The sequence below is a fragment of the Manacus candei genome, unplaced genomic scaffold (assembly GCF_025592945.1).
Source record: "Manacus candei isolate 608988 ecotype Guabito, Panama unplaced genomic scaffold, ASM2559294v1 h1tg000081l, whole genome shotgun sequence".
In the NCBI taxonomy this organism is placed as follows: Eukaryota; Metazoa; Chordata; class Aves; order Passeriformes; family Pipridae; genus Manacus; species Manacus candei.
Window position 1 is genome coordinate 4,760,110 of NW_026138129.1, and position 25,289 is coordinate 4,785,398.

At 39.9% G+C, this 25,289-nt stretch overlaps 1 protein-coding gene across 1 annotated transcript in view; it reads right to left on the minus strand.

Annotated features, from left to right (window-relative positions):
• Positions 1-25,289, minus strand: part of IGF2R (insulin like growth factor 2 receptor) — a 56,739-nt gene that overhangs the window by 21,228 nt on the left and 10,222 nt on the right. The window contains exons 3-26 of the mRNA XM_051811067.1: positions 23,366-23,490; positions 21,620-21,718; positions 21,080-21,212; positions 19,862-19,982; positions 17,906-18,020; positions 16,446-16,608; positions 16,111-16,291; positions 15,278-15,381; positions 14,723-14,887; positions 13,921-14,061; positions 13,412-13,558; positions 12,481-12,612; positions 11,940-12,087; positions 10,425-10,602; positions 9,753-9,868; positions 9,181-9,343; positions 7,537-7,716; positions 6,418-6,519; positions 5,597-5,698; positions 4,766-4,940; positions 3,387-3,554; positions 1,295-1,438; positions 443-621; positions 1-88 (exon numbers count right to left, since the gene is read on the minus strand). Of these exons, the coding sequence (XP_051667027.1) occupies positions 1-88; positions 443-621; positions 1,295-1,438; positions 3,387-3,554; positions 4,766-4,940; positions 5,597-5,698; positions 6,418-6,519; positions 7,537-7,716; positions 9,181-9,343; positions 9,753-9,868; positions 10,425-10,602; positions 11,940-12,087; positions 12,481-12,612; positions 13,412-13,558; positions 13,921-14,061; positions 14,723-14,887; positions 15,278-15,381; positions 16,111-16,291; positions 16,446-16,608; positions 17,906-18,020; positions 19,862-19,982; positions 21,080-21,212; positions 21,620-21,718; positions 23,366-23,490 (3,369 nt within the window). The remainder of the gene's footprint in view (positions 89-442; positions 622-1,294; positions 1,439-3,386; positions 3,555-4,765; positions 4,941-5,596; positions 5,699-6,417; positions 6,520-7,536; positions 7,717-9,180; positions 9,344-9,752; positions 9,869-10,424; positions 10,603-11,939; positions 12,088-12,480; positions 12,613-13,411; positions 13,559-13,920; positions 14,062-14,722; positions 14,888-15,277; positions 15,382-16,110; positions 16,292-16,445; positions 16,609-17,905; positions 18,021-19,861; positions 19,983-21,079; positions 21,213-21,619; positions 21,719-23,365; positions 23,491-25,289) is intronic.

Sequence of the window (25,289 nt, forward strand, 5' to 3'; positions counted from 1 at the left end):
CTTCTGCTTTGTGAACAGGACATGCTGCCAAGGTTCTCCAAACAAATACAAACTCACAGTCATTCTCCTGTTCCAACACTGGCGATCCCTACAGAAAAGAGCCATATAAAAGGGGTTTATTAATAGCTGCATTGCAAGTTTCAAAACATACATGCAGGGTTTTTTTTAATTGTAGTTGCACAGCCTTAAAATCTCTGCTACCTAATTTCAGCGCTCATTTTCAGCAAAGAGTTGCTTTTGCTAGCTCACAGGATTCCACAACACTGTTGTGTTCTACAGGTTCAGTAAAGCACTTAAAAAAAGACAAAGGAAAAGCCTGTACACAAGATATTACTTTTTAGAACCAGTCTCTCCATTCTAAGAGGAATAAACACTGTCCATTTTAATATAGTACCCCCAAGCACTAAAAGCCTCATTAATAGCAACTGGCACAGAAAATTACCATTGTTTGATCGCACTGGAAGATTATACGTGTAGAATAACGCTGCTTATCTTTGCATATGTCACCATTCAAGTAGATAATGCTCAATGACCCATCAGTAGCAGCCTGGGGGGTTATCTGAATGACTCCAAGGTTCTTGCTTTTATCAGCATATTTCACACAAGATCCTATGGCACCACCTAGAGGAAAAAGCCTGGTTTTTAGTTCAAAGCTTCGACAACTGGAGTTAAATTTATTGTAAAATAACATAATAGGGTAGCTTTAAGAGAGCTTGGAGCATTAAAGCAGACTGTCTCAAACTCCTGTAGCAGAACACAACAAAAATTAATTCATAAATACAGTTGGAGACACTGTGTGCCTAAAGCCTCTGAGGCTGTCCTGCATTCACTAAATCTTTCAAACTGCACTAATTTATCTGTTCCCACAGACTGATAAAAGACTAGAGCGATGTTAAATATATTACACTGGCTAGGAGTTCAGTAAGACATGGCATAAGCCTCTCATTCTGGCCTCATTCAATTAGCAGGCTTCAACAACATCTGACTTTTCTATCTTCTTGAAAAAATAATAATAAAATCAAAAGATACTGGCAAATACTGCCTTCGACGCAATTTTCCCAAATATATTCACACACATCTCAATGCAAAAGTCCTGATAAGCATTAAGACTGCTCTCAATTTGCAAAAGTCTGTTTATTAGTACTCCTGACATATGTCACCCAGGTCTGTGTGAGTTCAGTGATTAAAACAGGCAGGATTCAATTAACCCTACTAAAATAAACAGGGATGTCATTCTGCATATAAGGTCTTACATCAGAAGTCATACGTTAAGAAACACTTGCCATTGGCTTACCAGAACATCCAGTCACATAGGGCAAAGGCTTGCAGACATTCAAGAAAAATGTTCGCTTCTTCGCTTCCTTTGAAGTGTCAATAGCAACCCATGGCTCACCATCTTTGCTCAAGTCACTTAAATCATACTCATTGCCTGCAGCATCTGAAAGAAATGTGGTATATACCCTAAGCTCAGAGATCTCATTAATACTTGCAGCACTACTGTGTTTGAAAGGATACAGGCTTCACTGATGAATACACAATTCAAAGTAATTTTCAGAATCATATTAGACATCCATTGAGAGAATATACTGTTGCCCCTCCCGACGTGCAGGGCCACAGGTGGCACCCTCCCCCACCCCCCCCCGGATGCAGAAAAGGTCTATGGCAGATTTTGGAACGTTCAGGATGTCCTCCCAAGTTCCTTAAAATGATCATCTCACTCTATGAGGATCAGCACGGCCAAGTCAGATATGGCAATGCACTTTCTGAGCCCTTTCTAATAACCAGTGGTGTGAAACAAGGCTGCGTTCTTGCACCAACCCTATTCACAGTCTTTTTCAGCATGATGTTCCAAAGGGCCACGGCAGACCTCGGTGATCAGGATGGTATCTACATTCGATATCGTACTGATGGAAGCCTATTCAACCTAAGGGGACTGAAGGCCCACACTAAGACCTTAAACCATCTTGTCCGGGAGCTGCTTTATGCTGATGACGCCGCCCTTGTTGCCCACACAGAAGTAGCTCTGCAGCATTTAACATCCTGCTTTGCAGATGCTGCTGAGCTCTTTGGGCTGGAAGTCAGCTTAAAGAAGACAGAAGTTCTCTATCAACCTGCATCTCAGGAAGTCTTCCATCATCCCCATATCACCATGGCAAATCAGAGCTCAAATCACTCCAGCAGTTTAATTACCTAGGTAGCCTCATCTCCTCAGATGGCAAGATTAAGGGAGAGATAGACAACAGATTAGCAAAGGCATATAGTGCCTTTAGAAAGCTTCATAAAAGAGTTTGATGAAATAAACACTTGAAGAAAAGTATAAAGATCAGTGTTTACAGAGCCATAGTGCTGTCTACTCTCTTATATGGATCTGAATCATGGGTCATCTTCCGCCACCACCTGCGACTCCTAGAACGCTTCCATCAACGCTGTCTCCGTACCATCCTAAACATCCACTGGTCAGATTATGTGACCAATACATCTGTTCTAGAACAAACAGCAATCACAAGTATTGAGGCCATGTTGCTGAGAACACAGCTGTGTTGGGCAGGACACGTCTCCAGGATGAAGGACCACCGCCTCCCTAAGATCTTGCTTTATGGTGAACTTGCCACCGGCTGCCGCAAGAGAGGAGCCCCAAAGAGAAGATAAAAGTACTCCCTTGAAACAACATCTCAGCCTTGGTCGGATTGATCATCATAACTGGTCTACTCTGGCCTCCAATCGGGAGGTCTGGAGACACACCATCTTTAACACTGCTGATGCTTTTGAGAAAGCACACAGGATCACCCTTGAGGAGAAAAGACGCAGAAAGAATCGTGTCTTGCAGAATATACCACCTAAGGAGTCTTTCTGCTGTGCCTTTTGCAATCAGACATGTCTATCTCGTGTTGGCCTTTTTAGCCACCAGCGCACCTGTAACAAACGTGGGTAGAGCCCTCCCCAAATCTTCGTTCATGAAGCCTAGCCATGATGATGATGATGATGACTGTTGCCACTAAAACATCACTATGCCAAATGCAGAACACAGTTCCTTTGACAGTTACTTCCCAAGTGTAATTACTCCACAACTAACAGGTGCATTTTTACAGAGGCCAAGAAAAATGAACTCATTTGCTTCAGAGCTGGGCTGAAGCACTACCCAGTCACGATAAGGACTAAATATTTTCAGTCATTATCCAAATTAGCTTCTTGCCTGTCTTTGTCATTTAAGTCTGCTTCAAACAACTTACCTCCTCTCCCACCCTACAACTTCTACAAAGACTTTAAGTCTTACAAGTGTCTTCACAACAGGTATTCTTAAAGCCCTCCTCTGAGCAAAAGTTTGCTGTTCAGTTCATCCTTCCAACATTTGTTGGATAGAACCCTCTCAAATTCAAGATACTTACCTGTAACCTGACAGTCTACAGGAGCAGGAGCACAGGCCAGAGCTGTGTGAAACTCAAAAAAAGTATCATGGATGTCCAGCACACTGTTTACCTCCTCACGCACAAACTTAAGCTCTCCAGGATACGAATCATTACAAATGAAAGTCACCACGAACGTGTCTGATTTTCCTGTAAAACAAACATTTACCTGCTGATGGTTCAGTTTGGAATATTTGAATTTAAGTTCAAGCTAACAACTGACTTCAGAATTTTCTAGCCGTTTCTTTTTACTCACTGCTTCAAGGAAAACAGTACCTTATATTTTATGGGGTTTTAGCTGTAAATATGCAAGCCTTCTTTAGAAAGCTATGATAAATTGCCTAGCAACCACAACTGCCTCTCCAAATAGAACACCAAAATGCCTTGACACATTTCAAGAACATAATTCCTTTCACTGAACTGTGTTCTCTGGGTCTTCAACATATTTGAAGAAACAGAAAACCTATAAAATATCATCAGCAGTACCAACAACCTCTAAATTACATCACAAGTAGCAAAGTTTTGTGTTTGGAGGTTTTGTTTGTAAGAAGTTCAGTGTAATGACTGCAGAACAAATAATACTGATGCTACCTAAGCAGGATATGTTAAGTTCTGTTTAGTTCTCAAGAAATGACAGAGTTATGTCAGGGAGTAGTATTTGTCATCAAGATTTGTCAACACCATTTGTGTTATCAAAATGGTAGATGCAGAAGCATTTGGGGTTCCTGAATCCAAAACCTTCTGTTGTTAAGGTGTCCTGTTCCTTTCTATGAAGCTCAGTTTCAGTACAATTGGAGAGCGGGTAAAATCTAAAAGCTAGATACACATTTTTCATTAGTCTTATCTGCAAACAAGACTTAAAATTCATGAAGTAGGCGTACATGAAGTACTAGAGCACTTATTTAAGAAATTCCATGCAAGAGAGTACATGCTTACTAAAAAAATGACCTTTCAGATATGAATCAACTTTACAGAACATTATTAATGAAACTGAAGCTTAAATCTATTACTTCACTCAGAAAAAGAGCCAGAGTTCATTTTGCTTGTTTTCCCAATTTGACTATCCATTTCTCCTTACAAGGACCAGTATTTTTCATCTGCTCAGTAAGAAAAAAATAACATATATACTGTATTTTAGTCTCTTTTTTATAGTTTTGAAATGCACATGTATTACTGAAAACTGAACCATTACCATTCTACATGATTTTATTTTCTTCTAAAATTTCCATATGAGCTAGTTTATTTAAGCAACTAACACCAAGCCAGATAGATTTCACTATGTTGACAAAGGAATACTGACCATTCACACTAAGTTTGTACAATATGACCATCCATTTCCACTTCATATTTCCTGAACTCACCTAATTCCACACGAAGAGGACCTCTGTAGGTAAGAGTTAGAAACCCTTCACTGGATAGATACAGGGTTTTGTCCAATTCCACCAGCCTCACCAACGTCAGATTTTCTGCTTCACATCCAGCAGCTGTTTTGCCATCAATTTTACCACAATCTGGCATGGATCCACAAATGTTTAGCTAGAAGTTTTGAAAACATGTGGAGGTACATAGTATTAACTGCAGAAATTAGGTTCACATAGCCATTTCTATATCAGTAAAACTTGCTTGCCAATAACTTTTTCAAACAACATAGTTGTCCTGCAGTCTGGAAATGACAGACATTTCAACTATAATACAGTAACAATACTCTCAGTCTCCAGCTTAGAGGGTCCACAAATTCTCCCCACTAGAAGTGCAGGATGTGGTTAAGCAAGTTTATTCTCACACTAAGAAAGAGACCACTTTGGTATTATTTGTGACAGCCTAGGACTACTGATACATGCATATTGCATTAAAAACACTGATATGGACAGATTAAATCCCTTTCTAGGTTTCCCCTATCAATTTCTTCAGCATCAACAGATAAATTGGCAACAGAGTCCATAAGGGCAAAATCATGCATAGCCTGAAAAGCGTGGCTACCTTTTGTTTGCTAAGAATCAGAAGTTCAGTGCTTTTAAGACCATCTGAGGTGAATGCAGTTATCTTCCATTCCTGCCCTCAAGCACAATGCTCTCCTGCCAACTCATATTTCATAAAAGGACTGAGTCAAAGTTCCACTTGCTCACTAAGCAAGACAAAAAAATGCAAAAACAGCACTCATAAGCAACAGATTGTACAATCAAAATCCTTACCAAGAAGTTCTTCCCACTGCCAGTAGCCAAATAGCCTTTTTCAGAAGCTAATGGTTGCAGATTGAACAGAAAGCCAGTGTTTGGATCTCGCACAGAGCAGGACTGGAAAAAAATTTATAACAGAATTATTTTCTCCTTCTGCATTTCTTCCATTTAAGTTTTACCTCTAACTTTTTACAAGAACCAAAGTAGTGATTTACACATACTCCTAGCCTGCATATCAATCAGCAGCTTAATTTGGTCAATTCAAATACAGCTCAGGCAGTAGCAACACTTCATTCAATTCTTTTGCACATTTATTCAGTTCTTTTTGTCTGCTGACATCAGTCACATACCATCATATTTATATGGAATTTAACAGATCTATCAGGTTAGCTAAGAGAAAGAAAATTTTAACTGAGGGTTGTTTCCACACTAATGTGTTTGTGTTGAGACCTGTAAAGTAGAAGCAACTGAGTAGTTTAGCATGAAAAAAAGAAAAGTCTCCTTTGATGATCTGTACAAAACAAGGATAATATATACATATGCCCTTACATATAGACTCAGTTTGACTAGCAACATTGTAAGGGAATGGAACATTCCATGCTAGAGCAAGTAAACTGTTCTCAAGAGAAAGCACCTGAATACTTTGGTCAGAGGTTACACATTTCAGGAACACTTCAAAAAGAAAGCAACAATAAGGTATCACAAGACTCAATCATGACCTAAGACTTCACTGTACTCAGTTTTCTTCAAAAGTCATTTAAGCACAGTAATCAGGAGTGCTAGAAGAAAAGAGGATGTTGAGACTACAAATACCATTTACATTCTTCCTTTCTCACCTGTGAATCATCTTTTGTTTCCTTGATTGGACAAGCAGCCTCAGTTTCCCATATAAAAGTGGCCACACAATCTAGAATAGCGATAAACCTTGGGCTGCTACTCTGGAAACAGATTGCAGAGAGAAAACCAGAATAAGCGTGATAACCAACACTTTCTCACGTTTGAGATACCACTTGGAAACTGTCAGGTTCTTCTAAAAGACTTCACTACAAATGCACACAATTCCCACCCTGCTTCCCTCACCCCTATTTATTTTGAAGGTCACCACTGAAAACTTTGTCTAGTTAAACACTTAACATGTCATCAGGCATTAGCCAAGAACTGAATCAGACATCCAAATATTCAGATTAAATTCAATACTGAATCTAGACAAGCATAACCAGATCTTGCCTCAGTTTAAGCTTTGAAGAGTTTTGGAGTACAATACATAGTCCGTGATTTATTAAAAAAAAGTAAAAGTAAAGTAACAGAAGTCTGCTAGCTGAGGCAACAGGATAACAGGAGTATTAATTATGTACACTTTATTTCAGTGTTTTCAGACAAAAGTAAAGCAGTTCATAACCCCTCAAAGTCACAGATTTTTCACCACACCTCGGGCTAAAGAACAGGTGATGGGAGTAAGAACTGCAGACTCACAAAACCAGTGCAAGTCTAAGTCTAACGATCCTCTCAGTCTAAACTTCACTATGTGGAGTTGTATCAGCAAAAACTTCAGATTTAAGAATCCTACAATCAAAAAGCTACAGAGGATGCAGAACCTAAGCCTGAAGATTCACCTTACGATATTCTTCCCCTTAAGAGGATCCACAATATTTGTAAGTAACTCTTCAGTTTTGAGTCCCTGTGTAGTTTTCATGTTAATTATACTCGTCTGAAATATGACTGTCCACGAAGGCTGTTAAGTTTTTATCTAGTTATTACTTAAGATAAAATACTTAGTCCAAGAGACCTTCTTCTTCAGCATCTACATCAGCTTTATTTTTACGTCTGTTTTAAATCCTCAAGAAGTTTCCCTTGTCACGAATCTGCTGTATACTACACATCTTCATGTGGCTTCATGTTAAAGGATGGAAAACCTACTATGATAAAGTAATAACTGAAAGATCATTTGTCCTTACAAGAGTGCCCCTGGAACAGATAAAGTGGATGGTGGTGGTATAAGTAGTTTGCTTTCCATCAGCATTGATGCACACAGAGCCATCTGCATAGGTGAGAGAAACGTGTCCGGGTCTTTCAATTACTAGTCCTTTGCTGGCAACACCAAGGTTGCTAATAGAGGTGACTTCAGAGTAAGAAACCTAGAAGAAAAGCATGTCAGCAATTCTAAACTCAAGTGAGGAGTTACAGACACAATCAAAAAGAAAATACCTACTACAATATTCTTGTATACAGAAGGTTATGTTGAGAGTTTTGAAAATAACAAAGGTGTAGATACCCCCACATTTCTCTCCCATTCTGTATTCAAGTTTCACGTATTTAAGACAACCTACAAAAGCAGGCATGGTTTGATATTTGTTGTTCTTATTTTTAGTACAATAAGGTGCTCGTAGTGCTTCACAACGGCCATCTTCATCTCATGAGCCACATAGCTTAGGAATTCAGGGAGGCCTATGTCTTGTGCAGTAGTTAGAATTTTACTTGTACAGCTTTCTAAAACACAGTATGTGGAAGCCTCCATGTGTTCTCATCATTGACCTTAGGGATTTGCCATGCTTAGCAAAGCCTAAAAATCACTAGCAGAAAACAGTAGATGTTACTACCAAGGTCCAAAGTAATCTTCACTTTTTCTAGATAACTGGTGTCTCCTATTTTTAAGAAGCTACTTTTCATAGCAGCAACAAACAGAAGAATACACCTCCAAAACAGCTCTGTCCACAGACTTCCGCCTTTTTTAAAAGTTTAACAACTCTGCATTTAGGTTGACACAACATTCTCACTTCTTACTCCAGTGTCTTGAGCAATGAAGTAATGAAGCCCTTAAGTGTCTCCGCGTGTCAAGTACACAGCCTTATGCAACAAGGACTATCACAAGCACAGGGAACTAGTAATAATTAGCTCAAGTGCCATGATGGCAATGACCAGCTTCTTCAACAGTATGGAGGGAAGGTGTTTTAAACAAGGAATTAGGACAGCTTAGTGAGCTTCTAGTTCAACTTTCCCTGCAGCTCTCCCTACTGCAGTCAGGCCGTGGGCAAAGTGTTCATTCAGACTTTCAGCTGTTATCAGTCCCATGACAAGTTGTTACACCTCAGGGAAACACAGAAGTAGAAACCCATAACCATCACCTCCCTCTTTTTTTTTTTATTTGCTTGGGAACAGCTGCATAATGTACTCCTCAGAGCCAAAAACAGTTTGGGAGAGACAGGTGGAGGTGACAAAGAATCTTTAAACGCATTTTTTTCTACAGTTCAATCTAAAACAAGTCAGAAGCAAAATAAAATATCCAGAAGAACAGCCTGTTTCTAAAGCAATGCTAGAAGTCTCTGAGGCCCCAGCAACTCATACAGGAGAGATGTAGTTTGTCTGCCTCTGCAACACAGGGCAAAGAATCCTGCATGTTACACATGACACTGTAAAAATTAAAACTTTAGCCTTTAAAGAGGAGGACAGGAGGTCTACCATTCTGCTATGATTATGCCATCATTATGGACACAGAATATCCTTTTGGACAAGAAGCCAGAATTCATGTGTCTGTCTTCCATACCCCTTAATGTCACTTATGTGGCAAACCAGCTCTGAGCTGGGATGGAAAGGCTACTCACAGAATCGTGTCTATATTCCATCTGACAGACAGATGCTCGCCGGTCACATCCTGGGACAGCAATCAATGGTCGACAGACATTTATGTAGTACTTCTTGAGCTCATTTGGTCTTGAATTATCCATGGCATACCAATTTTCACCTCTCTTCTCAGATTTTGCTAATCTGAGCAGGATGAGAAAGTTCTGCTCTAAGTACACATATTTTTCATAGTCTCTTTAGCTTTCTCTGTCAGTCTCAAGAAACAGAGCTACCATAAGATATTTCAAAGTAACTTTTCCCCCTCATGTTTAAGTGCTACAATTAGAAAGAATACTCCTGGGAAGCAGAACACAGTTGAAAAGGCAGTAAGTTTTTATAAACAAAACCATCCCAAAAAGTCAACTTTCATCTTAGGAGGCAAGTCAACTTACTAGAAGGAAATACCGTCTTCATTTCAACATACTTACAGTTAAGACTGTCACAACAGATGAAGTTTCTAGTGCTGTCTGCACAAGAAATCAACTTCATCCAATGCTATCACCCAGAACACTAAACTAGAATAGCCAAGTTATGTTGCATGTTACTTTCTTACCTTGACAAGTCATATTGGTCCATGGTGTTGGGATCAGTCACAACACATTCCAGTGGCATTTCAGGACAAGCATATTCAGTGTACCACTTGAAGTTGTAGGTATACTTATCTTCTACCTAAAAATCAGCAGAATAGGTCCGTGAGGCTTTCCACACAGAACACGGTGACTCACTATTCCTTTATATATTAAGCCTATTATTTCCCCTTGGTTTTGGGATATACCTTCTCACACTGATTCTTGTAGGTCTGGCCTGCTATAGAGATTGTCATCTGCTGTGTCATCAAAACTACTCTTCCCAAAGTAACAGAAGCAGAGTAATGTAACTGCTGTCTGCTGTGTTACAGTACACAGTCCTACCACTTGTTACTTTTCAGCCAGTTTGGTTTTTTTCAGCTAGAAATACAAGACAGTCAAAAGCACTAGTAATTACATGGCCCAGAGACTACAGGAAAGTGAAGAGTGAATCAGGAATCCAGATCCAGGCAAACAACTTACTGTTCAGTGACCAAGGTAAGCTTTATGGTTGCAACAAGAGAAATAACTTTCTTTTAGTCTGCTTTAAAGATACTGGTTATTTCCACACATAGAGCTCTCCTTGTACTGACCTAGCAGCAATTATTGCCTGTATTTTTTTATGGATAGTCTTCCTTTATTCGTATACAACTTTTTACCTGATATTCAGGTTGACCTATTCCAGCATCATGGTCACACAGGAAAGTTATAAGGGTAGATCGCGGTGTTTTCTTCTCATCGTTGTATGCTGTACCATTTTTGTAGGTCAACTGAATCAGGCCATCATAATATGAAAGTTTGGAACTGGGTAGTCCAAGACTCCAAAACTGATCCTTACTGGAAAAGAAAAAGCGTGTTTTGAGACTGAACAGAATGCAAAATTAATTCTGTCTCTAAGAGAAGTCTTAAAAATAGTACTCACACAGGTAGGTTTATAGAAGATACCATAATAAGATATAATAATTAAATAAGGTTGATTAGACCTAAGTGAGCTGGGATGAATAGGATGCTGCCAAAAGTAAACATAAAACACGAACAGGTGTCGTTCTTTGAAAAGGAAAGTATATTGCTTAGATATCCAGACAAGTTTAACACTCCTTTCTCTAAACAACTGACAAAAACATCAAGTTCTCATTCTCCAAAGTAGAATTCAAACTGCAGACACCCTAATGTTGGGCTCAAACTGGCTTCATTCAACTACTGCACAGGGAAGACCTAGCACTGCACAACAGTTCTCAGCTAGGTGTTTCTTTACTCTGACTTAACACTGGCTCTATCAGACCTAGCTTGATCACCTTCCTCTGGAGAACACTTTTAGGGTCTGCAGTGAACTATCCTTGGCTGGAGAGTAACTCAGAGACAAATCAAGTACAGCATACCTCTGGCAACAGGTTGACCTGGAACCTGAAGTGTACAGATACCATCTCAGTCATAGTTCATAGAAGATAACAGCAATGATACTGTCGGAGTAGCAGTACACACTGGGCACAGGAGTTTTAGTAATGGAAATCAAAGAATAGTTGAAGTTGGAAAAATCTCCAAGATCATCAAGTCCAATTGTCAACCTAGCGCCACCACCACGTTCACTATTACACCATGTCCTCAAGTCCATATCCACACATTTTTTGAACACTTCCAGGGATGGCAACTCGACCACTTCCCTGGGCAGCCTGTTTCAATGCTTGACAACTCCTTCCATGAAGAAAATTTTCTTATTATCTAATCTAAACCTCCAGTGGCACAACTTGAGGCCATATGGTGCAATACCCAAGCTCTGGGCTCCACCTCTGCATAACGCAGTCACTACTCCTCCCAAGCACAGCAGTGCTTCTTTAGGCCAGCTCTTGGAATACAGTTGATCCTGAATCTCTGGATTGTAGGCTGTTTTAATACAGCTGTAGCAGTTAATCTACAGCTTACAGGTCCTATGGAAAACATAGGGGGGAGCAATGGGTACATTCCATCTCAAAAGCTAGCTGTAAGCAAGATTACATGTCTGTGCACTTTGCTGGAAGTAGGTGGCAGTGTAATTACTGCAAATTACATGTAAATTACCAAAACCTATTACAGGTAGCACAATAATTATTTTGCATGCAAATTGTTCAGTATTGCACACAGACAACATATCATGCAACAAGAGATCTACCACAGACAACAGAACTAGAGTTACTCACCTTTGCGCTACTTGGCATGCTGCTGATTCTGTGTGACACAGCTCATCAGGCACACTGCCACAGATGTTTATGTAAAACAAGTATTCTGTAGTATTAACTATATAGTGTCCATTTTTCTTGGCCAGAGGTGATAAATCAAAAGAGAAGCCTAATGAGTAAGGAATAAACTTTATCAGTTCAATTTTATCCTGCCATCTCTCACAGGGTTTGATTCTGCCAGTCACACAGCTAATTCACCTCCCCCTGAATAAGCCTCCTTCTACGTAATTACTGTTCCAGAAAAAAAATGGACATACTAAAAGTGTATTTTCTTATAGAGAGAGATTTACTACAGTAAAATACACATTATATCTATTTTCCTACATATACTAGGGGAACATTAAGCTCGTGCTGTTCTGATCTTCCATATGCATGTAAAAAAACCTGTGGGTGCCTAAAGTTAGGCTGAACTCACTTTGCTCTTGAGTATCAAAATGACTCAGTGCTGAGGCACAAGTTCTATCCTTCCTGACCTTTCAGTTTGCTGAACAGAAATACATACCTGCCTGAGGGTCAGAGACTTGACAGTTATCTCCTTCAGTTTTAGACAGGACACACGCAGCAGCAGTATACCAATCAAATGCATATGAACATTTACTCTCAGACATCAAGATTGGAGCACTTTCTAGATCACCTGGTATCAAAAGAGTAATGTGTTATGCATACAGACAGCCAGGTTGCCAATAGGAACTAGGAATTTAAACCTAAGAACACTAGCTTCTCCCCAAGAGTAGACCAAGACTAACTGTTAAAACACCACTGCTCTGAAAATAGAACTAAAATTTTTTTCACAAAGTCTTTGCATCCTCCTCCCCAAAATAAAAGCTTAGTGAAGATGCAGTGCTCAATCTGCTCCTGAGTACTATCACAATATTTGAAAAAACGTCTGCTTTGATACACAAACCTGGTATTTTACTATAAAGTAATGGCTCTATTGAGAAGTAGTGCATAACCTGTTCCTAACAGCCACCACACTTGGAGGTTTCAAATTCCTCAGGCTGAGGTAGAGGAGCATAGGTTTATTTCCCTAGGAGATGGTCAAACTAGCAGGCTATTATATCAAGATGAACAACAGTAACTTCTGCAAATGTTTCTGCTTCCCATAACTGTCAGCAGTTTAGATACAACCCAAACCTATTGGATACTTTATTGGAAGTTAAAGTATCTGATCTCCATTGAGAACCAGTCTTTCCCATCAAGGGAAAGAAAATGCTTTGTGCAGCTTCAAAGAGCAGTTGTATAAAAGGTAAATAGAACTAAATACCTACAATTACATTATTATCATCCTAATAAACAAACCATAAGCTTCAAGCTTCTGCTAAGAAAGAGATAAAAGACAAAAGCACATGCTAGTAGGTAGCACTCATATCTGCGCTTATTATATGATCTTCAGTTTTTAGCTGGATCAGAGAACAGGGTGCGGATGTTCTCACCTGGTCTGCACATTAGCGTGATGACACTTTTGATTTGTTTGTTAGGACCACAGCTGTCTCCATTTGAATAGATAAGTTGAATATTTTCTCCAACCTTTATAGGAGAAGATACAAATGTTCCAAGATTCTTACTCTTGTTTTCTTTATCTGTAGAGACAATAAATACATCACATTCGTTTCTCTGAAAAGAAGTGAAGCTTAGACTATTAAGATAGTAAGCCTTTCCATTCGTCTAGTTATAAAGACAGCCTATCATTAGGAGTGCGTTTTTACCTCACCAAAACCATGCTACAATGCCTGGAGTTCCTTAGTTAGAAAAGGCTACTTGCATTATTTCTTCTAGAGTCTTTAAGAGCACGAAAGAAACGCTCCTAACTTCTGTTTCCTCATATAACTGAAGGCACTCAGGGCAGCCAACTCCACTTGCAGAGGAAGTGCCAAGCCTTCAGAGCCTTAAAAAAGAATGAACAAAACTCCAGAAATACCACCAAACAAAACCCCTGACTCACCTACAGAGCAAATAGCAGCACCATCTGGACAGCTGGAAGCTCCTCCTCTCTTCCACACTTTATGGCAGACATTGATGTAGTAATGCTTCCTTTCTAACTCCGAAAAGCTACTGTCCACAGCTTCCCAGTTCTGGGCTAACTCTGAAATACAGAGGGTAGTTAAGAACAGTTCATCTGGCTTAATTGTTCTTGCCTCTCCATGCCAAAATGCCTCTTATTACAGAGGAACCACATCTGTGGGATGACCTCTCCTTCAGAGCATCTCCAGCACACAAAAGCCCTGATCTCAGCTCAGGTTACACCTGTATCTGCTCCATGAAGCCACAGCTGCCAAATCCTGCATTTTCTGAATGGGTCCAAAGGTGTCCCCCTTGCACAAGCCATTGGGCAGGAGCTGCTGAGCCATGGTGAACCCTACCTGGCACAGGTTTCCCCTAGAGGTGGTGGATGCCCCATCCCTGGGAGGTTCAAGGCCAGGCTGGATGGGGCTTTGAGCAACCTGGTCTAGTGGAATGTGTCCCTGCCCATGACAGGGGTTGGACTAGATGGTCTTTAAAGGTCCCTTTCGACCCAAATTGTGATGCTGTGAGTTAAAACCACTTAAGATGGCAGCAACCAAGGCAGTCATGGATATGGCTACTTTCACAAGGCACTCATCCTTTTGGGATGAGGGATGCAAAAAACATTGTAGAAAATTCACTAAGAACAGCAAAAGCTGACTGATGTTCAGCTAAAGAATTGACCAGAAATGGCATGTAAACTTAGGACAAAAGTAACTGAAAGCTAATTTTCATTGCCATACCTGAACTGCGGGTAAGAGGTGACAAGTCATAGTGTTTTCTTTTATCAGTAACTCTGCAAAGGAGATCTTCTTTCTCTTGAATACATGCATATTTTGTATCCCAAGTAAAAAAGTAGGTGCAGTCCACTTCACCAGTGAACACTGGAGTTCCTTTACCATCATTACCTTAACATTGAAAATAGATAAACAGATGTAAGGGTTCTAGCGGGGGAAAGAGAGAAGGAAGGAGATTTAAGGACTAGTAATGAGCAAGGAAGATTAAAAAAAAAATTAATTGTTGCACAGGACTTGTGTTTCTGATATTTTACTGTTGGCTGAGAAAAAAAAGACTTTCATACCTCCATCTTCTCAATCTTCGGTGTAAATTTATACTAGCGGTGCTACTACAAGCACAAAACAATTCTATCAGCCAACAGAAATTAGTGCTTACTGTAACAATATTTATTTCTTGTGTTTTAGCTGTGGCTCAAAGCAAGCATTCCTCTGAGTATAAGGTCTACTAGCAAGCACAGAAGTCAAATCCTGAGCAGAGTCACCACAGCTTGTTAAACTCACCTGCTGTTTCATTGCACTCGAAGTTTATGACAGTCATTCTCTGAAAGCCAGAACTACATGCATCCCCGTTTGGATAAGTTAAAGTGAGATCCCCATCAGAGTATCTGAGTAAAAAGCCAGTTTTAGACAGAAACATGGGATCAGACACAATCATACAGTGTTCTTCACGTAAAAGAAACCACACTCTCATTTATTCATTAATTTTCTCACTCTAAGGGAAAACAAATGCTTGTTCAACATTAATACTGACATTTCTACTGCAACAAAGGTTTGCATCCACTGAGTTTTCTGGTCACTTTTCATTAATTTCTATAGAGTTCAAAGAATGCTCTAAAGCTACTCTAGGTGTGGTGAAATATGTATTCTCATTAGTTTATTGTGTGGCTATTTTTGCAGGTGAAGGAAGTCCTACTTCCTTCAAGATCACGTGCTTACAGACAAAAATGGAAGATCATATCTAGGTGAATTAATCTCTGCTTTAATCTCATGCCAACTGTTGTCCACATATGCCCCTTGAGAATCAGCTTCTTCTGCTGTCACCTGACACAGAAAACTCAAGGCGTGCAAGAGGCAGTACAGCACAATCTGCAATTCTGACAAAAAAAGTCAGTGAAAGTCTCTTCCTGTCTAGACAATGGCCTCTGCACACCTCACTGGCTCCTCTAATTGCTAATGCTATGTTGGTATACTTTTGAAGTTTTTCTACCAAAAATGAGCAAAAATACTTGCATTTTGTGTCAAATATTGCTTACATGACAAATAAGAGCATCAAAGTAGGAAACAAAGACCTGTCAAATCAGACTAGTTAGAAGGACTAAAGAGCATTTACACACCTTAGTGTTTGGTTCTGAAATCTTCCTGCCACTTTTTGCTGGTTACTTGAAGGTTTTACTTGGCAAGATGAAATGTATTCTGTGCCGTCCTTGCAGTTACCTGCAGTAGTTTTCCCACATACGTTCAAGTAAAAGTAATACTCCTCCTTGTCATCTTTGGCGACATATGGCGTGACATACTCTGAATAAATGACAAACAGAAAAGTGTTCTAACACGCATCAGAACAGACATGAAACTCCAAATATCTATGGAGGACATTTTCTTGTCTCTAAACAAGGAACCGCAAAACTGGTTAGTAACAACCACAAACAAAAAAGAAAAATAGTGAGCTTACCAGGAAACTGAGTAAGCGGTCTTAAATCAATGGAGATATCATGTTGCTCATTAGTAAGAAGACAGTCCTTACTCTCCAGGTAATCCCTGTGACAGGCATATTCAGTAACCCACTCAACTTCATACCGGCAATTTGTTTTTGCTGTGAGTTTGGGACCTGCACTCTGATATGGAAGTGAACAGAATTTAAGTTATAAGTAGACTTATTTGAAATATAATTGTTAAAGCAATAGTGTCACACTCCTTTAGGATCAGTAACAACTACTTCACCTGTAAATTGTTTAAGATGTGCAAACATTGTTTCTAACCTCTCAGAAACAGCTGCTGAGAAAAAAATAAAACAGGTTTTATAAATGATGTGGCAAACTAGTTGAAGTCTAAACAGAAGTATGGGGTATTAGCAGATGGACAGCAGAAGTAATAGTGCTTTAAAAAGCACTTTTACTTAATGTGGTGGGAAAAGTGGAGATGTGAGCCCAAATGGCGAAACACAGCTTGGATTGCCTGAATTGTGTTTGCCGCAGAGAAGTCCACAATGAGAGGAGCAGAGATCAAGTGTTCTTTGAAGGCAAAGTAGACTTTTAGACCCTGGTGTTTTAGCAACTTTTATTCCCTCGGTTCAAATCAAGACTGAAAGACATTTGAGAACTCTTCAACCAACACTTCTGTCAGATGAGTTTTCTATAGCGAAATATTTTTGCACATCCTGGGAGAAGCAGTTTTCCTCGCTTTGAAGTGAAACATTAGAAATCCACTTTGTATCATAAATCTGTCTTTCTGCCATCCACTAGAATAACTGGCAGATACAAAGGTATGTATGAGGTAAGCTACAGGCACAAGTATCATTAATAATACTACCATACTACAAGTGTGCATAGCTGTAGCAAGGCATTACAAAGTCACAGTAGACAAGAGCCTATGGTTTGTTTCTGCAGCAATGAGGGTGAAGTATGGTACCTATCCAGGTCAGATGATGGACAGAACATTAAACCAAGAATTAGCTAGACAAGAGTTCCTCCTTCACTAAACTGCAACGAAAAGCATCACTGTATGAAATGGCAGACCATTAGCAATAGTCACTTTGGCCCAATTCAAGCTGCGTAAGTTGCTGAAATTACCCAGCATCACAACAAAGTGATCATCATACTGCACTGAAGCTAGGCTAAAACAATGTCCTGCAAAAATTGAGTTGTGGCTTAACACTAAAGATTTTACTTTACATTAAAAAGAATTCAGGAGGCTGCTCAGTGACTTTTGCTATGCAATAACACTTACTAGCTTTTCTTTTTCCCTGAGGAAGGACAGATTAATAAAGAAGAGTTACATGCAACAGCTATAAGCTATAAGATTTCACACTCTTCATAATCTACAATCCATGAATATTCATGTTTTCCTCAGCCCTGAATTAAAATGAAAGATAAAAATGCACACAAAAGTCAAACAGTTAAACAGCAAAGTTACCTCTTCTCCCCTCTTCGATGGACAAACAAAAGTGATTGTCACTGCTGGGTTATGGCCTAGGCAGAAGTCTGGCTTTTCTTTATCACTATATATTCTCTCATAACTCAATACCAGCCTAGAAATAGAAAACAACAAACCAAAAAAAAACAGTTAAGACACTGTGAACTGTACAGAAGAAGGCTATTTGCCCACTCCCTGATAGATACTCAGGAAGAACATACCAAAGTAGCCCTGCTCCTGAAAGCAACTTTTATGGGGGTTCTCATTCCTTCAGTCTTACAGTTAAAAAAAACAAAGACTCAAACAGTTCCAGCAAAATTACTTAATACAGTATCCTCTTGCACCCCAGTTAAGACTGTGCTGAATGCCTTTTAACACACATTGTAGCAAGAATTTAGCTGACAGTCACAAGAACACTCTCAGCTTTCTGCTCAAACTGCTGGAGAGGAGACTTGGTAAACAGTCTTGCAGCTTTTGAAAGTAATAACCACTCCAGTTTACCACAATCCTACACTTTACCACCTCTGTATGTATAAACTCTTTCCATTCTACCCCCAGAATTAAGAGCAAGATGAACCCATCAGCAAATTGAGAGGAGCAAGGCAACTGGATCAGATCAAGTGAGGCAGGAGAATGAAACATGATAATTATCTGACAAGGAAAGACAAAGAGCAAGGCGACTTGTCTGAGAGAGCAAGGAGATCAACACAACTTTCCAACTAAGCATTTATGTTCTATACAGTTTAACAGGCAGAAAGCTCGCAGAAGGGTGACAGTCTGGTTAGCCACACCTCCAACTGGTCTTTCTATACCTGAGGACACAGATATATAACTGCCTTACTCCCTTCCCAGGCCACCCTAGTCTGAATGAGTATATACAGTGAATATTCCTCAAGCAATGAAGAGCTTTTTAATTCTAAAGGGGAATAAAATAAAGCCTGCTTGTCAGGCACTTTTATAGAGTACTAGTTGCATTTAATATTAGAATAAGGTTGTGCTTGCTCAGATATAAGCTTCTGCCTTGGTACAGAACATGTCAGCCACTTGGTTGTAGGGCTTTTCACCCAGCATGAAACAAGGACTAACAATTTCATCTGTAAATTAAAATAAAACCCTCAACCTTATCACAGACAGGTCAGAACCTTTGGTCTCCCTATTATTTGTTTATTCTGCTTGTTTTCTTCAGCTTGCATCTGAGATAAAACAGTACTGCAGCAGTCGATGGGGTACTATTGACCCTACAGACAAGGTAAGCGGGCTCAGATGACCCGAAGATCACAAAGATCAGCATGCTAAGTAAGTCTCCTGTGGCACATTGGATTGAGTGCTTTTTTGGTTGGGTTTTTTGTTTGCTTGTGATTTGGTTTTGTTGCAGTTTTGTTTTTATTTCAAATTTATTTCCAGCAGAAAAGGCAGCAAGCAGAACAGAAGCAGCAACAAGGAAACAGTTTTTTGTAGTCCCAGCTTTGCCACCACCAGGATAATAAGCCTTGCATTGTTTATCGATTTCTTCTGTTAAGAACTCATTAATGCAAAAGACACAGAAGGGCAACATCTGGCCCTATTCTCAACTTTTAAAGTACTTCTGGGCAGCAGAGCGAGTCAAGTACAGTGCATAAAACCACTGAGAGTCAAACGCATTAACCCCGTGGGCCCTCAGACAGAAGGTAGACAGGGTCAAATCTCACTCTGCTGCTTGTGGGCAGAGAACACCAGTTCTACACTCAGTTGTGTAGTCTCACAACGAAGGAGAAACTTTGATCTGTTATAGCAGTACAACAGAAGGCCTGAAAAAGACTGCTCTGACAGTATCTGAAGAATTTTTTCCCACCAATGCTTCAGCACTGGAGTGGTATTACCATTAAGTTTTAGAAGACTCATCTGTTAGCAAGAATATTGTTTCCAGCCCAGATGACTGAGAAGTATCACAGTAGTATCACCAAAAAAATTACATACCTGTCTTTGCCGTGGAGTTTCAGCTGTTCCTTTGGATGACCAACATCATATGCCTGACCTTTGTGTAACAAGCAAGCAGCACTGCCCAGAGGGCAGTTCTTGGTCTCTCCACTTGAACTTCCTGGTTATAGAACACAGAAAATAGATTATAAAACTCAGTTTCTAAGCCCTGCTCTACCACCTGAAATATCCTGCCACTTTATTTGTGGGTTCACTTATCATTCATTGCTTTACCTTGTTTAAAAGTACTTTTAAAAAATGGGCTACACGAAAATGTGAGACTGACAAAACTAAACCTGGAGTGCTTATGTTCATGCTGCCCCAGTTTTGGACAGCAAATTCATCCTTTGTGCCAAAGTAGCTGCAGTTAGTTGCTTGTACAGATGCTGGATACATAGGGATTTGAAAACTTCTAGAAGCATGCCAAGTATTTCTTTTTTTTTTCCCCTCACAACACTAAAATGATACAATTGACAGATAACCCCTCCTCAAAGGGAAGGCTCTTTTCCTTCTTTGGTTCTTATAAGTCATCTGATTCAAACCTGACAGCAAAAAGTTTCAGATTAGTGGGATGTTTAAGAGAATACACCTGTCACTAGAACTAGAAGTACAAAACCCTTAACAGGGGCAACAAAATACCTATTTAACTGCAGAGTAAAAAGCACAGTGGAAGTACACAGATAAACTAGCCTTTTCAGTAAGTTTCAAATACATGATTTTGCTGGTTTAATTCCTCATGTATACAGCTTTCAACTGATATCAAAATGCTAGCTATCCACCAGTACTTATGCAAGCACCTAAACAGTATTAGAGATGCACCTCAGGACGTTCATCAGGAACTGAGCAACAACCTGGAGTCAAAAGTACTAGATTTAGAGTGCATGAAGCCCTATGAACCATACTGGTTCTACTTGGCAGCAAACAGACACAGATACAAGATAAGCTGCGCTCTTCCACTCAGTCCAGTGTAAGTCACTTTTTCTAACAGTACCTGCCTATTCAGAAGGGGTGTATCTCTGACCACCTCAATACTTAGGGAGTAAGACTTGGCTTCACAGAAAGCAGCCTTCAAATCATCAAAAGTAGCTTGAACAAATAGTGTAAGTCTTAAAATACTGATCCTTGGACATAGGACAACCTTAATAGAGACCCTGGCAGAAAGTCACACTACAAGGAAGTTGTTATACACTGACAGGTGACACAAGCAAGCATTCACACCTAAGTCCCTGCAGATGTTTATGAACAAGGAATCATCATCATCAGAATCATCCACCAAGTAGCGTCCTGAAACTTGAATGAGAGGATTCAAGTCATGTTTCTTCAAATCTTCATCAAACACATAGCAAGGGACCTAGAAAACAACAAAAAATTACAGGCAAACTATGCTACACAAGTAGGGAGAAGTTATGAACAGGCACATATGAAGCCCCGATAGTATGTGGAAAAGGTTTTTACTTCTGGAAGCTCAAAGTTAGACATGCTGACTTAAAATCAGGCATCCGAAGTTAGACTGTTTTGCTCTAGCTTTTAGAAGAGTTTTACCATAAACAACCATCCTGCGTGCAGAAAATGTTGAAGAGTTATTTAAAATTCTCAGCTCTGCCAACCTCAACGTATATGCTTTATATACCTATATATACAAACCAATATATAAACATAGGTTTATGAAGTTGTTGGGATTAATTTGGGGTAGGGGCAGGAAGTTAAAGTCATCCAATATGTGAAGAGTAACTTCTGCATGGATAGTACATAGATTACCTCTTTCACAGGTTTAAACAAGTCTTTCTTGCAAGCCACAAAGGTCCTCCATTCAAAATAGTGCACACACTCTGTTGCTGTTACAAACTCAGGGGTACCCTATTTAAAGAGGGAAAAATCCAAGTTTGAAAAACAGACTTCACTTTTATTTTACAGTAAGAAGACAATAAGAAGTTCATTCAAGAGATTAAGAAAAAATGAGCACACCACAGAACAAGGCATACAGTTTCTTAATAGCATTTGCTAACAGCAAGTTGTTATTTAACAGCCTTTTTTGGGAAACTCAGGAAGATGGATGATGCCAAATCCTTAGCCTGCATATGCACCAATACTCAAATTAATGTGTGCCAGTCGTAACATGCAGTAACTGCACTACATCTTTTAGAAGTGCTCACGATGCCAATTCATAGTGGTAGAAGCATCAGTCACATCTACTTACTAAAAAGGAAAACACCAATAGAATTGCATATAAGTATGTGAACACAGCAAGACAATGTATGTTTACCATGTTCCCTCTCTTTTAGCCCACAAAAACAACTGATTAGCAGCCTCTTCTGCTACACAGAAAGAATACCTCTGATCTCATCTACTTATTTTTACAGGCTCATGTTATACACATTTTTATATATCTCAAGATGGCAGTTGTGCCATGGTTCAGGACTTCATGTTCAACTCAACAGCTCTACTTCAGAGAAAAGAAAACAATCAAATTTTTCACTTTGCCTTCCATCACCTCAGCTAGAAGCACTTCAGCATGTTTAAACTGATTGCCTCTCCATTTAACCCTGCCATAAAAGGCGAGGAAAGAAGTTGTTCCAGACACTCTTACAAAATCATTTTACTAGGTCATGTGAAGAACAGGTACTAGAACTAAGCTACCTAAAAAACAAGCCTGAAGATTATGATCTGGTGTTACAGCTGAAGTTGAGCAATAATTTTTAATTTAGTTTAGAGAATCATGTGCTAAAACAGAACAGGAAGCATTTAAATCTCTGCTGCATTGGCACTTTGTTTGAATTGGCTAGATTTCCAAGAGAGGGTGTGCAATAGCACTGTCAGTGCCAACAGCAGCACTAATAAATACTTCTCTCTGGTACATAAATATGTAAACTGATCACAGTCTGTACAGGAAACCAAGCTGTGTTATCTCTTAAGCATGTGGGGGGTGTAACTCCAAAGTCAACTGCATAAACACACACCCCTAGAAAGTTTTCAGGGATCTCCAATCACATCAAGCAGATTCTCACAAACAACTAGTTCCTCAGAAGCTCAGCTGGATGTATAAGCACTGTTAGTTCAACAACGTAAAGACAAAACCTAACATTCTGTTGTCAACTATGCTGACCCACAACAAAGGTCAGCCATTTTCCTCAATGCTGTTCCATTAAACAGTCATGCTAGGGTCCACAGCTGAGGCAGAGCCAACATTTAAACAACAGCTCACATTGTTATGGCACCCTGTACACTGTTGACTCATTCCTCCATATTACGCTAATAAACTACTACAATGCAATCCCTGTAAAAACACTAGCCCATGATTAGAGCTAAACTGCAGATCTGCAACTATTTTCTACTGGGACTGAATTTTGAAAGTCCAAGTAAATCACGACCTTAACACTAAAACATAACTGGCTTTTCTTTAAAGCTAGGAAGTTCAGTAATTAGTACATCCAAAAACACAGCAAGTCTCCCTAAAAAGCAAGTTAGAATTCTATTTCCATTGAAGAGCAGAGGATTTAGACTTACCAGTGTTTTCCCACACAGGAAGTTAATACTGCTTTGAATTTGGTGTTTACTGCCTTGCTGCAAGCAGTCACGTGTAGTGTTGAGCTCCAGAAGACTTTCAGAAACACTCAGCAAGCCTAAGTCACCTAGGGTTTAAAAATGGAGGGGAAAAAAAAGAAAGGGTGTTATCATAATATAATAGCTTCACAGAAGCTCAACAGACAGGGGCTAATTTCAAGCACAAGGTATACAGACATACCAGTCTACCTGAAGACAATGCAACCGAGGATGATCCTTGTGGTTCTTCCAATTTGAAAGCTTGGATCCAAGTTAAGATAGTGTTTGAATATCTCTAATCACACTCCTACCTTTTAGCAAACACTTGCAATCTTAAGCAGTACAACAGCAGGTGCTACTGCAAACTAGTCACTGCCTTAGGAACAAGGGCTACAGGACTCCAACAGAAAGCTGTTACCAACTAGTTTCAAGCACAGTTCACTCCTTCCTCCTACCAGCTTCTATTTATCAGCTTCCCAGTCTTTATGCCATTTATACAAATAGCATTGGCACAAGATGAGAAAGAGTCTATCAGAGTGCCTTGGCTTGGAAGGGACCTTTCTGCAATGAGCAGGGAAATCTTCAACTATTTCAGTGCTTAGAGCCCTGTCCAGTCCAACCTTGAACACTTTCAGGGATGGGGCATCTACAACCTTTCTGGACAACCTGTTCCAATGCCTCACCACCCTTATCCTAAAAAATTTCTTCCTTATGCATAGTCAGAATCTGCCCTCCTTTGGTTTAAAATTATTACCTCCTGTTTTATCACTAGAGGCCCTGCTAAGTCTGTCCTCATTCTTCTTACAAATACCCTATAAAAACTGGATGGCTGCAATGAGATCTCCCTGGAGTCTTCTCCAAGCTAAACAACCTCAGCTCTGTCTTCATAGGAGAGATGCTCCAGTCCTCCTCTGTGAGCCTCCTCTGGACCTACTCCTGCAGGTCCATGTCTTTCCTATGCTGAGGACCCCAGAGCCAGAGGCAGTTCTCCAGGTGGGGTCTCATCAAAGCAAAGAAGAGGGATAGAACCACCTCCCTCAACCTGCTGGCCACACTGCTTTTGATACAGCTGGCTTTCTGGGCTGTGAGTGCACATTGCTGGCTGTACTTAATCTTAAGTCTACTTAACAAAGAACCCACTGATGCCTCGGGACTGGCACTGCCTGCAGACAAACCCAGCACATATCTATTGCCTCGGTGCAAAACCCCTCCATTTCCCATTCCCTTTAGCACAGCTTGTGTGCTGCATGAAGACTGGGGTCAGTGCTGCATCACTGATATTCCTCTCCTCCACAGCACTTGACATGAAGAGGAAAGGTGGAGCACATTTCAAGTCATGATGAGCACCAGCTCAGGCCAGTGAAATGTTCCTGCTCAAACCTGTTTTGGTTAGTATTAAACACCTAGTCCTTTTAGATCGTACATGGTAACTCCAGCCTGTCTACTTTTTTTGATAGCTGGATTTTAATTCTTCAAAGAGATTGGCTTAAACTATAGAGAACACCATAAAACGCATTTACCAGCTTCCCCCTTTCCATTTTTGTTTATGTCTACACTAAGGAGAAAGCCAGTCAAACCTGTAATCATTGCAGATAGCAGTTTTGCACCTAGGCCAAATGTTTCATCCTAAAAACGCTTGTTGGAGCTTTGCCCAGCCTGTTATCCCCTTATGGAAGGCAAGCAAAACTATACTGCATCCAAGTAATATAGTCTTAAAATTAAAAGAAGTCAGAAAACTAGGCAGAAAGATGATACATGTGGTTTCTACCTTTTCTATTTCCTGTGTTACCAAAGGGTATCTTCAGGTTTTATGAGTTCCAGCACTGATGCTAGCCAAGGTACCATGCAGCTCTCTTAAACCTAAGAGCTACATATCACTGAGAGCTGC